This window comes from Lutjanus erythropterus, chromosome 20 (genome assembly GCF_056507025.1).
Source record: "Lutjanus erythropterus isolate fLutEry1 chromosome 20, fLutEry1.hap2, whole genome shotgun sequence".
Taxonomy (NCBI): domain Eukaryota; kingdom Metazoa; phylum Chordata; class Actinopteri; order Lutjaniformes; family Lutjanidae; genus Lutjanus; species Lutjanus erythropterus.
Window position 1 is genome coordinate 32,687,599 of NC_139336.1, and position 14,643 is coordinate 32,702,241.

A 14,643-nucleotide genomic window follows, 5' to 3' on the forward strand; every position below is an offset into this window, starting at 1 on the left:
CCAGTCAGTCAGATCTATAATATTGCTGCAATATCAAAATACTTGGTCAAATTTGATATTTGATTTTATTGATATCACCCAGCGATAATACAACACACTTATTTTATTACTTTAGCCACGTTCACCCTTTGGAGTGCACAACATGTCGTCAGTTACGATCTACATAATCAATCATTCTCGATATCGACCAATATAAAACTGCTGTGATAAGTTCTTCAGGTTTTTAAGGATTGAAAGTACAGGTAGGAAAAAAGTGGACAATACGTGAAAAATACAAATAAAACAAAAACAACATAAAAAAAACAAAACGCCAAACAAACTATACACCATTTATGCCTTTCACTTATACAGATGTATGGATGATTGCACATGTTTTAATGCTCACCTGCCGAACCACCAGGTAAATAAACATCAGTAATGTGGAAATAATGACGCACTGGGTAAAGAGAAATGAACAAGTTCAGAAAATTATATCACTTTGCTGTAATGCAGCCATTAAAACCAGGACAAGACAACACACGACATCACAATATAATGACATCCAAAATCTAAGATGATATCTATCCCATATCGATAGAATATTGATATATTGCCCAGGGTACATGAAGTACAGTACTCAAGTAAATTAACTCCACTGGTTAGCCTCAGTGTTTTTGGTCAGAGAGTAAAAAAGTGAGCTGATGCTTCACAGAATGAACTGATGACACTCCACACACTGTTATCTCACACACACCCAACCCCCAGTACACACACACACACACACACACACACACACACACACACACACACACACACACACACACACACACACACACACACACACACACACACAAAGTGACAGTCCAGCCTCGTCCAATACTCAATACTCAGATTGTCTCTGCAGTCACTGAGAGCAGTTTGTTGGTGTTACGTTGCAGCATTTTGCTCTTTAGATTATATTTAGATTATATACTGAACTTGTTGACATCTGTGCCGTTCTGAGCGTTTTGTGCTTTGTTCCCGTTTGTTACTTTGATATTATAAAAATACTCTTGATTTTGGTCTCTACTTCATCTTTCACATCAGGTAAGATTAACATTTACAACACTTTAATACTTTTTTTGATACTGGCTGCTTGAATTGATCGACTTTGTGATGAATGAAAAGGCATTTTCTGTCAAATTTAGTATTTTGCTCATTTGAAATAGTGAATCAGATTTAATATCAAGGCTGGAGGACAGTTAACTTATGTAATCAAAAAAACAGATTTTGTTCTCTTTGTGTCCAGCTTCATAAAAATTGAAGAAAGAGACAAGCTTTAAATAGATGCACAGTAAAATGTCTAAGTGGCAGATCATTTAGATCAGTTTTATTTATTTTCTTCTTAAATCATTTAGTTAAAGGTTGAGTGGTCTGAGATAATTTCACTCAAGAGATAAACAACTTGTATCAGTGATGAGTTAAAGTTTGTCAGACTGTTTTGTGTGTATAGTATGGGCTTCCTGCTTTAACGATTAAACTGCATATCTTTCATGAATATCTACTGCAAAAACCATCCACCCTTTGAAATAAGGTCATTGTCATGTTATTAGGAAAACATGATTTTGAGACTTGGCTAAATAATTAGATAAAAGAATGTGTTAAATGTTTATTTCTTGCTGAAAATACATGTAAATAGAAACAACCATCCCAAGCTAGCGTCAGCTACATACTACAGGTTGCATCATTGGTCAGATTCTTGGGTTTTTGTGTGAAATTGTTGGCTCGTATCTCTTGTAATCACCAGTTGCTAAAATTAGACTGTTATTATTTCATTTTGTTGCAAGCGTGAATCTTGTAACATTTTATCGACAAGATGATTTTGGCCTCTTCCCAAGGCAAACCCGCACGCTGCGGGCTGGACGAAGATCGATTACTTGTTCCCTTCTGCCCTGAACAAGTATTGCTGTGAGAGCCTGTTGCATGAGTGTAGGTGATATTGGAATTTATTATTTCTGCTAACCATCCTCAAACTTGCTGGAGTTTGTCTAGTAATATAAGACACTTACCTCCATGCAGGTGTGTGTTATGAAGAGGAAGACTCTGACTGTCTATACCTATGCAGGGTCTCTGTGTGACCAGCAGGGGATTGGTTGCACCAAATGGTCTTTACTAAGCCTGGTCCTAACTGCAAGGTTGGTCTTTAGAAGGCACCAACCGAACCTAACCCTGTTGCCTATCAGCCTGCAGTGCTAGGTCACATTGTTAGCCATGTCCAACAGTTTAACAGTCTAATTCACCGTCATCTCGATGGTGTGACCAGTGTAACTGACTTATGTTGTCAACATACTGCAGCCTCGCAGCCAATTTTTAAGAATAAGGTAGTTCACAAGTTGACATGGTACCAAGACAGCTTGAGCCTTGCATCATTGGATCAATGGCTGTAAATCACATCAGCAGGATCAAATATTGGCAGAAATTACTTGACCAGCCTTGTTTTCTAGGCAACAAATACATTTTTACTCAAAAGGAAATTGGTAAAATGTAAATGAGCAGTTTTGAGAGGACAGCGTTGACCTGACAGACTTTGTAAAACCAAACTTCTCCTGAAACCAAACTAAACTTAAAAACTGTGCAGTTTAACCTTTAAACTTCTCATTAAGCCATGCGTGTGTGTGTGTGTGTGTGTGTGTGTGTGTGTGTGTGTGTGTGTGTGTGTGTGTGTGTGCGTGCGTGTGTGTGGTTGTGCTCATGAGTGTGTGTGCATGACTGAACTCATGTGACTGCCCTTCACAGTCAGTGATCAGGCTTCAGGAACTAGTACGCAATCAGAAATGACATCTATTGATCAGCCTAGAAAACACCCCCAAATCAGCTACGTCATGAGTGAACAGGATCACTCATCAGTGATCAGTTCAACATGTAGAAATAAAACTTAAATGAGTGTGTTGGGGTGTCATTGGAGCAGAGGGAAAAAAAAAACAAAAAACACATTTCTTTGTTTTTCTTGCTTAGTAAACTTAATTTTTTTGTTGATCACATTTGATCTCACAGTCATTCATACTGCTCTCCTGCCTGAGGGAACCGTGGGACCAGCAGAGGTTCATTATTAAAAACTCAGTGCCCAAATGTGATCTCACTGGATTTCATATAAATATCACACCACTTATAAGGATATTTCATGTGTCATGTCGACACATTTTAAGCTTTTTGCATTCAATTTAATGCTGTTCACTCTGGTGAATTTTAGGAGTTTTGAACTTGCCGGAAACGTTGTGAAACAATTGCAGTTTTGTTAGGTTTAGGAAAAGATCATAGTTTGGGTTTATAATATAAGTTTATAATAATAAGTTTATAATAAGCATGTTAGTTACATAAGTTAAGTCAAAATAGGTCAATATTGACTTTGAGTTTCACATGAGATTCAAACCCTGGTCTCCTGAATGAAGGTCCTGTGTTTGTGTGACGTGTGACTCATCCGTCCCTCCTCCTCCAGACGTCAACAGTCTTGTTCTTTATACTACGTCACCTTTTAAAATCAAATCAAATCAAATTTGTTTTTTTTTGCCTTTTTTCTTATGGCTGATACCGATAAGATTCCCACATCTTATTTTAAAAAAAAGCTCATATAACCTAAATTTAATTCACATCTGAGGGTCAGAAAGGCTCAGATATTGTACTGACAGATGGATGATTTAATATTCCACAGTTCAAACATAATCAAATCCAACTGATATCGCTATAATAATATTATAATGATCTTTATTTATAGAGCACTTGTCAAAACCCATGTTACAGAGTGCTTCACACATATGAACAAATAAGAAACAAACAAACAAACACTATTACAACAAAAACAAACAACAACTAGTAAAGTTAATCAAATAAATACACAAACACACTTTAGCTTTTATACAGAATTTAGCCTCAGAATTGAAATTAAAATGCTTTTTTGTGATTTTTATTGGCTATAATGTCAGTCTTGGAATAATAAATAATTTAAAATTTCCAAAAGATAGTTGGAAAACATTCTGAGCTTCAACTTGAAAATGTTTCCCTGCTGCCTAAAAATGAGTAAATGAATAATAAATAATAATAAGTCATATATGTTTGTCTGAGCTTGTTGCAGAAGATATTTACTTTTCCAAGGTCCTCTGGGTGTGTGATACAATTTATCATACAGTTACATACAAAATTATTTTTAAAGACTTTTTTTTTTACCGTATGACTGGGAGTCCAGCAGCAGTTTGAATACTTACAGGAGCCTTTGGTCTCCATAGTTTGAGCTGCAGTCTGGTCCTGAAGGGCTGCTGGGGTTTTCCATTGAGTTTTCCTCTCGACATTCATTGATCTGATGTGGTTGCCGTGGCACATGTGTTGCCATGTGGCCCGGCCAGCGGCTCACGTGGTACAGTACGAGTCACTGTAAGGATTCCCTGTCCACAGAAATCACTACAGACACAGGAAGCAACATTTAACTGTACATTAAAGTGTGGTGTGTTGGGGTTTACTTCGATGGTAGCGATCACCTCTTTCTTCTCTCTCCACCAGCGTCCATATTTATTCAGTAAACCTCCTTGTCTCTGCTTGTGTGTTTCAGGATGGATCATCACGACTGGCAGCGAGGGAGAAGTAGAGGTCACAGACGCTACGATGATGAAGAAGGTGAGAAAACAGTTACCATGCACACAAGGCTGGATTATCAACTGAGTTAAGTGGGCAACTGTCCCTGAACTGTGTGGCAAGTGGTTTGTTGTGCAATAATGTGACAAGCTGTAACTTTGTTTGGGAAAATGAGAAAATGCATAACATCAGCTGACATAAACTCCTTTTAAGTTTACACTTTTTGGGTACTTTTGGAGTAGCAGTTGTTTCTTATGGAAGCCACTTTCTGCCAATCTGATGGAGAAAAAGATCCTTAAGTCATTATAATGAGAAGCTTTCTTGATGACATAGTATTGCAAAATAATCAGAAACCTCAAAATAATGACTTACCAATCTCTCCTTTAAGGACATGTCAGTTCTGATGTGGACCCAAAAATGCAGAGACACAGGAGTGAATGAATGAAAAGTTAACTTTAATAAACTTACTGGAGAAAGACAAGTAGCACAAAAGAAAAGCTGGAAACTCAACAGTCCAACAAAGAACAAAAACAAGAGCCCAAAAAAAAAAACAAAGAATAATCCAGAATGAACACAGAAATAATAAAGAACAGACACAGACGACTGACAACGGAAAAGGGAAACACAACCTGAGAGAGGCAGGTGAAACTAACCAGGAAATCAAAAGAGGAGTAAACAGACAAAGACAAGAACTCGAGTGAACAGACACACAAGGAGAGCGCTACAACATAAAACAGAAAATGACAAAAACCCAAGACCATGATACTAAGTCATTATTTCAACATTATTTTGAAAAAGTTTTTTATTATAATGACTTATGGAATCTTTTTTTTTTCATCACATTGGTGGGAATGGGCTTCCATAGTTCCCACATCCAGCAGCAACATTATCATTTATTTGTTGTGTTTGGATCCACCTGATGAATGTAAGACAAATGTTCACTCTCTTTTCTCTCCGGTTTGGTTTCTTCTTAAATTCTGCCCCATTTTCTTCACTAGTTATCTGATAACTGTGTCTGTCTGCTGTTTGGTGCTGTGAAGGTCGTGTACAGCGGCTTTATCAGAGCTGTTTCACTAAAAAGAGCTGCTTGGGTTCTTTTACCATATTGATCAGACACTTACATTTTCTCTCTGTCTGTCTCTCAGAGGCCCAGCCGGTCTACATCGGTGTTCCAGTTTCCCACAGACGGAAAAGGCGCAGACATCACTCCTATGTCAGTGATGCTGAGCGGGAAAGCCGGCACTCACACTACGACCACCACACACACCGTGAGCACTCGCACCGGGGATATTACCACGACAGAGAGGAGCACTATGACGACGACGAGGGCAGTACAGAGCGCCACGAACCGGCCGACCCCTCAGGTCAGAAACTTCATGTCTGTACAAGCTGTGTCCCATAATGTCAATATCTACATGTGCTGATGTGAAGTTATTCACTGGAGGAACCTGAACTCAGTAGAATATAAATCCTGTAGCACTTTTCTGAAGACATACAGAGTGATCTACAAGGAAAAGAACATGAGAAAACACTAAATCAAAAATGCAAATCATGAAAATTATGTAGGCTAAAGATATGCTTAAATATGGAAGAAAAAATCAAATGGCAAGAGAAGAACCAGAGCAGATACATAAAATAGTCCCACCCCTGTGACAACAGGGCAACTTTACTCCTAATCTATGAGACAATTTGTCATAAAATTACGAAGCACATTGAGTGATGCAGGGATGACGTATTTTTGTGGGCCAGTACGGAAGTTAGCGTCATCCTGGTTCCCCCGACAAAAAGTCAATGGGTATTTTCCATTGGAATTTGGATTATTGCAGAAAATAAACTCTGCGGCAAACAAAAGTTTATGATACTTGTTTCTGATGTTTTGTTCATTAAGATAATAAAAAAGTGGATCATACATTGCAGGTCTGTGAAGGTATTTGTGGAGTTTTACTCAGTTGTTCACATAAAAAGTCATGAAAGTTGTTGTTTTAAAAAATCAAAACAAGAAAGATTGAGAGAGACGTTCAAACCCTTCCTGCTTTGACGCCTCCACACAGCCGACCAATCACTGCGTGAACTGAGGGGGCTTGTCTGATAATTGGTTTCATGGTTCATGGACGCCGTCAATAATCCAACAAACTGTTTGGACCAGACAGAGCCTCTAAAGCTCAACTTGTCAGTGAATAGTTAGCTCTGTTGTGTCTAACACTTTCATATTGTAGGTTGTCAGCGTTTCCCCTTCAGCAGCAGGTCTCGGGGACAGTTGGACTTCAGAGGGGGTGGAGGCCTGGTTGGAAAGTTGACCACTATAGGGCTCCGGTCTGGAGTCAACAAGTGGATTTCAGCTCTTCACTGCCTATCTGTGACTTCTTACTGTAAAATGAGACCAGCAAACTCCGTGTGACTGTGTGATAACTAAACAGCTGCTGCAATAACCATGTTAACAGTAATACAGGGCAAGCTAGCTGGGCTAGCTGGCTAGCTTAACACTTGGCGAGGCTAATTTCGGAACAGGCTAATTACTGAAAGTCCTTACAGACACTGCAACAAAGAAGGTCGAGTTATTGTGCTGCATGAACCTGACAGCAACAACAACAACAACAACAACACTTTTAGCGTGTTTGGGCCTTGTTAATGAACCTTTCGTACTGCAGCTTTAAGCACCAAATTAATTTTCAAATTAGGTGAAAAATGAAACACATTAAACCAATTTTGTGCTTAATGTATTGTGCACAGAGAAGTGGGAGGCATATGACCGTGCTTGATATATCTTGTTAGGTAGAGAAGTCTGCATTAGAAGTGTGAGATGAGGTAGAAGTTGTTAGTTCATGCATGTATGTGATGAATGTTTTGCAGCATGGTCCCACGGGGTCTGAAGCCTGTAAGCTGATTAGAGCTGAGGAACTCCGAGCTCTGTGTGTGTATGTGTGTGTGTGTGTGTGTGTGTGTGTGTGTGTTGTTTTGGGTGAATGTGAGTGTTGGTATGCTCAGTTTTTTTTGCCAGATTCATACCAAAAGTGTTCACCAAACACCTGAGGCCTGAGGTGGATAGTTAGAGGCACTGATGCAGGACTGCTGGGGTCATTAGAGCAAGAAAGTAGAAGTTATGTTGGTGAGGATGTCTTTGCTTTTCTTGCATGTGTGTTTTTGAGTGTGTGTGCATGGAGTCTGGACTTCTGGGAGGAGAGTACTAGAGGGCCCTGTGGTGTGTGTCAACCCTCTTAAAGCCTCTGGCTCTTTGCTGCTTTGGAGATTTCAGTGGATTTCTGCCACAGCTTAGAGAAGACCTTTTTCCAACTCATTCAGTGGTGCAGGTCTGACCGCTGAGACCGACAACACACCAAAACATACATGGCTAATTGAAATAACAAAGCTGTCTCTGGAATAAAACTCGAAGTCAACGCTGAAGCAGCAAAGCGGAGAAACGAGCAGAAAGGACGTATGTGGGAAGGAGTGAAAGTGTGTCACTTCTCCCCACTCATGGTGGTGAGCTAAGGACACTCAACCTCAACAAGAGGACAGGAAGCTAGACACCTCTTTTTTTCTCCCGAGGATCTCTCTGCAATTACATTTGGGTCTTACTGCCTCTGTCAGGGGATCCAGTGAGCATGCAGGACCCTGGGGCGTCTTTTCCCTCGAGCATGGCCTCCCGTTGGACCCTGCCTGGCTCTAAAATAGGTAAAGACGGCATAAGCCTAGACTAGGCTTGTCTACAGACTTGGCATATGGTAATGCCCAGTAGTTGTTTTTATGTACTTTCTTTTAAACTTTTTTAATCTGTCTATGGTAGATATTAATTACAAATTGGGCAGCACTCTTTGCTGTTTTTCCTTTAGTAAATCAGATGCAAGATGCTCTTATAATAAACCCATCTTTAATTTTTTTACTCTATGGCTGACGTTCCTTAAAAATCCATATTCATCAGTTCTAAGGCACTTACAGTAGATGGTGGTCAACATCGCCCCCTAGTCTGGAGAGGCAGCAGGAGTCCTGGTGTAGGAAGCTAAGCAACGTACTGCTGTGGACAGAGTCAGGAGCAAAATGTATTTTAACCTAAAAAAAACTCATTCTCATATGTCTAAACATTCTGCATTCACATGCAGATATCTGGTTATATTTTCCCCACATTTTGCAGCTGTAGCCGAGCAAGGTGTTTCCCAAAGGAAGCATAAACCACAGCCAGGTGCCAAAGTTGGGAAAAATGTGTGACAAAACAGCGTTATAATGAAGTACTGTCAGACTGCAGCGATGCCCTGGCCTACAAATCTTTATCTCCAGATGTAAGAAATATTTTTTTTTTATACAGACCCTACAAAAATCACATCATCATCTTTTTTTTAGTTAAATTGAAAATTGCAGTGCAAAAATGATCATTCCTACTAATTGTGTTGCATATTGCAATTGCCACTATAGCTCAAATAATTGCAAATTTTTTACCGTATCAGCCCTAGTTTCTATAAAAATTGTCTGTTTTAAAACTTTTCCGCTGCATGCTGCTTTGTATTTTTTCTGCATCCCCTCTTGTAAACATAACCATGTGCACTGGAGACAAGACAGACAGAAAGCGAACGTAGCAGTGAACTAAACCCTTGTCCAGTGCTCTCCCAGAGCGATGTCATTCATAAACACCATTACTGTCTTTCAGTTTTCACTGCACCTTATCTAACAGCAGCGCTTATTCTGCAGAACAGCAGTGCCAGAGAAAGAAACAACAAACAAAATGAAAGAAGCTAGAGGGGCAGTGTAAATTTGTATTTTATAGGGCGGAACAGTTAACTGAAATTTTATCGTGATTGTGATATGGTTTATAGCAAATAACACACGGTCATCATTTTAATGTGTTGTCATGTAAAAAGGATCCTTTCCTCTAATATTACAAATCGGTCACGATCGCGATTGCAATGTCAGTCAAAATAATTGAAATTCCTCAAAATCGTTCAGCCCTACTTTTTTACCAGTATCCTACAAATGATCTGAAACATTGCAAACGTCATGATCTTCCCGTGAGATTCCACCAGCTGATCAAACACACATAAAAACACAAACTGTGAATCAAAGCGGAGCTGCTAATGTGACCTGACCTAATGTGACACAACAGAGAGAGTGACGGAAACAGCGACTGATTCCACTTGAGTGTCGTGGAACATTGTATTGTATTATAATTATACACCGCTCATTAGTCAACATGGATTACATAATCGTCCCCTCTGCATGGAAGTGTTGATTGAGATTGTGAATGTTACGGTCACATGACACATGACGCCTGTGACACTTAAAACCGGAGCCAATCAGATCTCAGATCTCATTCAGAGTTCATGTGTTATTGACTCCTCAATGTTTTAGCTTTTGGATCAGAGAGAGGAACAGAGCGAGCGACAGGAAACTGTGAGACGGGTGACACACACATTCTCGTGCTGATAGACACACACCACTGTTTGTGTGTGTGTGTGTGTGTGTGTGTGTGTGTGTGTGTGTGTGTGTGTGTGTGTGTGTGTGATGAGAGTGAACAGCGCCTCCAGGCTCGATGTTAATGGGGATCGATCTGCTCTGAGTAAAATTAGAAAAAGGTGCTGGCTGATCAGATATCAGATAGTCATTAGAGGAGCTCAGTCTCTTGTTTGCTCATTAAAGAAGGGTAATGAGGATTGTTTAAATTAGACGTGGCTGTTTCTAATGTCTCGCTGACTAAAACAATTCTCCGCTGTGTTTTGTTGGCCAAATGGTCAAAGGCACAATTTGTTTAATTTGTAATGTTGTGTGATTTAATTCAACAGAGGACTTTTGTCACATCTAATCCCCAACTCTTTCTTTCTCTTTTGTTTGTGAAATAATGGCAAAATCACATAATGATAATAAACTTGAAAGCTCCGTTGTGGCTCCCAAAAGTAGCAGAACAAAACAACATACTGATGATTTTGTTACTTTTAGAGTTTTACTAGACTTAAAGGGTAACTTTATTTTCTGATGTTTTTGTGTCAAAGTGACTAATGGAGACAAAAACCTTCAAAATTGGTCCATTATTGAGCTGCAGCCGTCAGCCGTGAAACAGGCTGCAGTGTAATCCCTACAGGCAATTGCGAGCCATCAGAGTCTTTCCACTAAAAGTGCTTGTTTTTGCCACTAACAGGCTCAAATAGTTGTTTTTAAGTGTCTGACAGCATTATGGAAAGGATCCCCACAGAGAGAGATTTACACATTTTGTTCAGTGAGGTAACCTTCACAAACAAACATCACTTTTATGTTTTTTGAAGTATAAATGAAATTGCCAAAGTCAAAAAGCTGTCATGTTTCTGAAAATAATGCACATCACATATCAGTGAGTCAGTCTTTTTTGTTACATTTAGCTGTTCTGCTCCTCAAGCTGTTGCCAAAAGAAAATAAATAAAATTAGATGTTCAGCCAAAATTAATGAAGCCCCTGAAAACTGTACGCAGCACAAAGAGCCTTTAAATTAACATTCCTTCACATATGAAATTGAAACTGTGAATTTTTGTTTTGACACTTTGAGGTTGCTGAAGGCAGAGTTAAGTTAGCAATGTGAAGTCAGCAGCTGTTAACTTGTTTTAACAGATCAGAGGAAATATGTGTCTGAAAGTCTGAGCACACATGCTGTTTAATGTTAAGCATGTAAAGTAAAATAGATCCGTTTGTTAAGATGATATTAATGCTGATTGTTTTTAGTGTGTTAATGGGAATTGCCATTATCCGTTAGCATTGAGCTAACAGACAAAGCGCTAGTTGTTTATGTATATATAAAAAATCGATTTGATTGACTGTTAACTCAGACTCCAGTCTGCGGTGTAAAACGGAGACTCATGGAGTAACATTACGCGTCATGGTCAAGGAAAGTTTATATTACTTCGACACTTCTGTCCATATTTGCACGCTCCGTTTCTCACACTCGTCCTGAGCGCTCTGTCTCTGCTGTGCGTCTGCAGCCCTGTTTTCCAGAGCTTCATAAAAGGCTCAAAACCTAAACCACCGCTGGTTATTTGCGCAGTGTTTCACTTGATGTTGTCCAGTGGGAATCTCAACAAAAGACGCTGGTGTCTAAAAGCTGTATTGACTGAAAGATCAGAGAAGAAAACTTTGAAATCAGCTGGAGGTCTTCGGCATGATGATGTTTAATGTCCCTGACAGCCTCTGTGGTGTCATTTAGCTTATTGTCAGCAGCTACCTTTTTTAAGGCAAACAAAAATATTTTATGTTGTAGAAGAAAGTGTGACAGTCTCTCCAGCTTGTGTTAACCACAGACCTTATTTCAGCCAATCAAAAAATCCACAGACTTCAGGGAACTGGGGTGTTAATATGCTAACTCATTTCCACATTGACTCATTCCTGCAGCATTTTAACCTGACGATGGCGCTAGATGAAGAGTCAAAGGATAACTAATGTTATTACATTTCATCCTGATGGAAACATGAATGTTCATGTTAATTCCTCCAATAGTTGTTGAGATATTTCAGTCTGAATCAGTGTCGTGGAGTGACTGGCTTTGCATCCCTGCGGCTTCGCTACACACCAGGCTAAAGATGTAAAGCTTGTCTTGAGGGTGGTGCTATTCAAAAAGTCCATTTGGCCAGTTTCATGTTGATCTGGACTGATGTTGTTGATTAGTTTTTTGGACCAAAGTGTTGTTATCATGTTTTAAAATTGCCACAATTCCTGAAACCCACTTTAGCATACTTGTTGCACATGTCCGTGTCAGGGTGGTTTACTGCATGTAGGCTGCTTCTGACATGTCTAAAATATGAGTTTAAATATGAAACTGACTGCTGTTTCTTGTTTTGTCTGGGTTTTACAGTGTCCCCTGCAGCAGAGCGGCTGCGCCACATCCTGGGGGACGATGACAGCACCCCAACACCCACAATATTCACTGAGATGGACACACTACAGCATGAGGGGGGTGAATTAGAGTGGAAAGAGTCTGCAAGGTACACACACCCATATACACACAAACATACAGGCGGCTGAGCCTTCATTAGTTTAGGATTTGGGGTCACTTTTGATGGGATTTAGAGGTTGAAGGTTGAGACATCATGGGTTACAGAACTACATGTGATTGAAGCTATAGTTTAAATTACATAACAACATCCTGCTGGTCGACACTCCTGAACTGGGACAAATCAATCACTCTGTCTCTCTTTAAACAGTCAAATAACACCGCTTCATTTACTGAATTCCAGAGCCAAACCTTTATTGTTTTTCCCGTCTCTGTAGGTGGGTGAAGTTTGAGGAGAAAGTGGAGGAGGGAGGAGAGAGATGGAGCAAGCCTCACGTGTCCACGCTGACCCTCCACAGCCTGTTTGAGCTCAGGACCTGCCTGCAGACGGGAAGCATTCTGCTCGACCTAGATGGTTACTCACTGCCACAGATCGTGGGTGAGAGTCCAGCAAAATTTCTCCAGGATTGTTTCTGAACATCAGAACAAAATTAATCAAGACTGCTCGAAAAATAAATCCACAAACCAAGCATACTGCTCACAGTGTTTCCAAAGCTTTTCATTGAAGTTTTAGGTTAATCTACTCTCCACACAAGTAATAGTTTCCATTTCTTTTCATTACTTTCTGATGCTTGGAATGTGGTTAAAATAAGCATAAAACATACAGATTTTCTTTATATTTGTTTGGTAATGCAGGTGAAAAACAATATTTTTACATATAGCACCATTAAAAAGTTGCTGCTCAGCAACTGACTCTCAAAACAACAAATGTTTTAAAGCAAGAAATCAACCAAGTTTCAAGTGTTTATTTTTAGATTGATTCTGTTATGAACTGAGCTGAAACCATCTTGGTTTTCTGGGAGGTTGTAAAATAAATGTAAAATTGGTCAAATATAGTTACTTCACTTGTAGTAAATGGTGTAATCCATGTAAAATCACCTTGTGCTGTAAACTTTTACTCCAGATGAGATCGTGGATCGGCAGATAGCTGATGGTCTCATTGCTCCGGATCTGAAGGAGAAGATCAGCTTTGTGTTGCTCAGGAAGCACCGTCACCAGACCAAGAAACCAATCCACCGCTCGCTGGCAGATATAGGAAAATCCTCCAACGCTGCTTCCAGTAAGTCTGTGTGTTCCCTTTGTATGTATTTTCAACTACCAATCAGCAATGACCATAATCTAACCTAATGACATCCTGATGCTTCCTCTGTTTTCATGTTGATCACCACCTGTTTCCCTTTCCCTCATAAAATCACCTCTTCTGTGCTCATCGTTGTCAATTCTTCTTCTGCTGCTGCTGCTGCTGCTGCTGCTCTGTCAGACCGTAGTCCTCAGGTTAATCTGAATCGTAGTACTAGTTCAGCTTCTGGGATCCACCGCTCCACAGAAGACCTACGCTCTCGGCAGTCAAGCAGCCTTGGCCGCCTGCGTGAGTCTAAACACACCACACAAACACACACGCACACACTTATGCACCACCTCTGTCATCCTATGGTTACGACTGCCTACTTTTACTCAAGTGCTATGCTTGAGTACAATTTTGAGGTACTTTTTACTTGAGGATTTCCATTCTATGCCACGTCACTTCTTCTATACTTCTTCTCCAACAACATTTACTGCGTTTGACAGATTTGGTTTTTGAGAAAATACAATGCAGGTAATAATTAAACCAGTGTTTTCCAAACTTTTATTTACAGACTTGTTTTATTTCAGCTCAGTGTGAGAGCTTAACTGCCTTGTGCTGTCATTTACAGTCACGCTAGTTGTTTCTCCTCTCCTGTGTTCTCGTACCGAGCTCCTCCACTCACATGGATCGGAGCAGAGGAGGGGCAGGCGAAGTGAACATGACATTACCTGAGTTTACGACAAGGGATGGGTCGTGATTTTTGAATTTTTAAATTTTCTTTGAAATCAAATAGTGTTTGCAACTATCTTCATATCTTAAAATGATATTTTCCCTTGTTTTTACTGGTGCCTGAACGTATCGTACTACCAGGCACTGGGAAAAATGTGCGTGACACATTCAGTACGTCTCCTTTCAGAACAGCATTTTGGTGGCGTTCATAAGCAGGAACTGTTCCTTCTCGTTGCAACCTGAGCACCCAGCTCAACTCAGTGATATTGCA

General features: G+C 39.9%; 1 protein-coding gene across 1 annotated transcript in view; it reads left to right on the forward strand.

Annotated features, from left to right (window-relative positions):
- Nucleotides 1-898: 898 nt before the first annotated feature.
- The window catches only part of slc4a5b (solute carrier family 4 member 5b), a 66,277-nt gene continuing 52,532 nt past the window's right edge, over nucleotides 899-14,643 (forward strand). Inside the window, exons 1-7 of the mRNA XM_084746594.1 lie at nucleotides 899-1,065; nucleotides 4,559-4,623; nucleotides 5,727-5,945; nucleotides 12,380-12,509; nucleotides 12,796-12,956; nucleotides 13,482-13,637; nucleotides 13,839-13,946. Of these exons, the coding sequence (XP_084602720.1) occupies nucleotides 4,560-4,623; nucleotides 5,727-5,945; nucleotides 12,380-12,509; nucleotides 12,796-12,956; nucleotides 13,482-13,637; nucleotides 13,839-13,946 (838 nt within the window). The 5' untranslated portion in view covers nucleotides 899-1,065; nucleotide 4,559. The remainder of the gene's footprint in view (nucleotides 1,066-4,558; nucleotides 4,624-5,726; nucleotides 5,946-12,379; nucleotides 12,510-12,795; nucleotides 12,957-13,481; nucleotides 13,638-13,838; nucleotides 13,947-14,643) is intronic.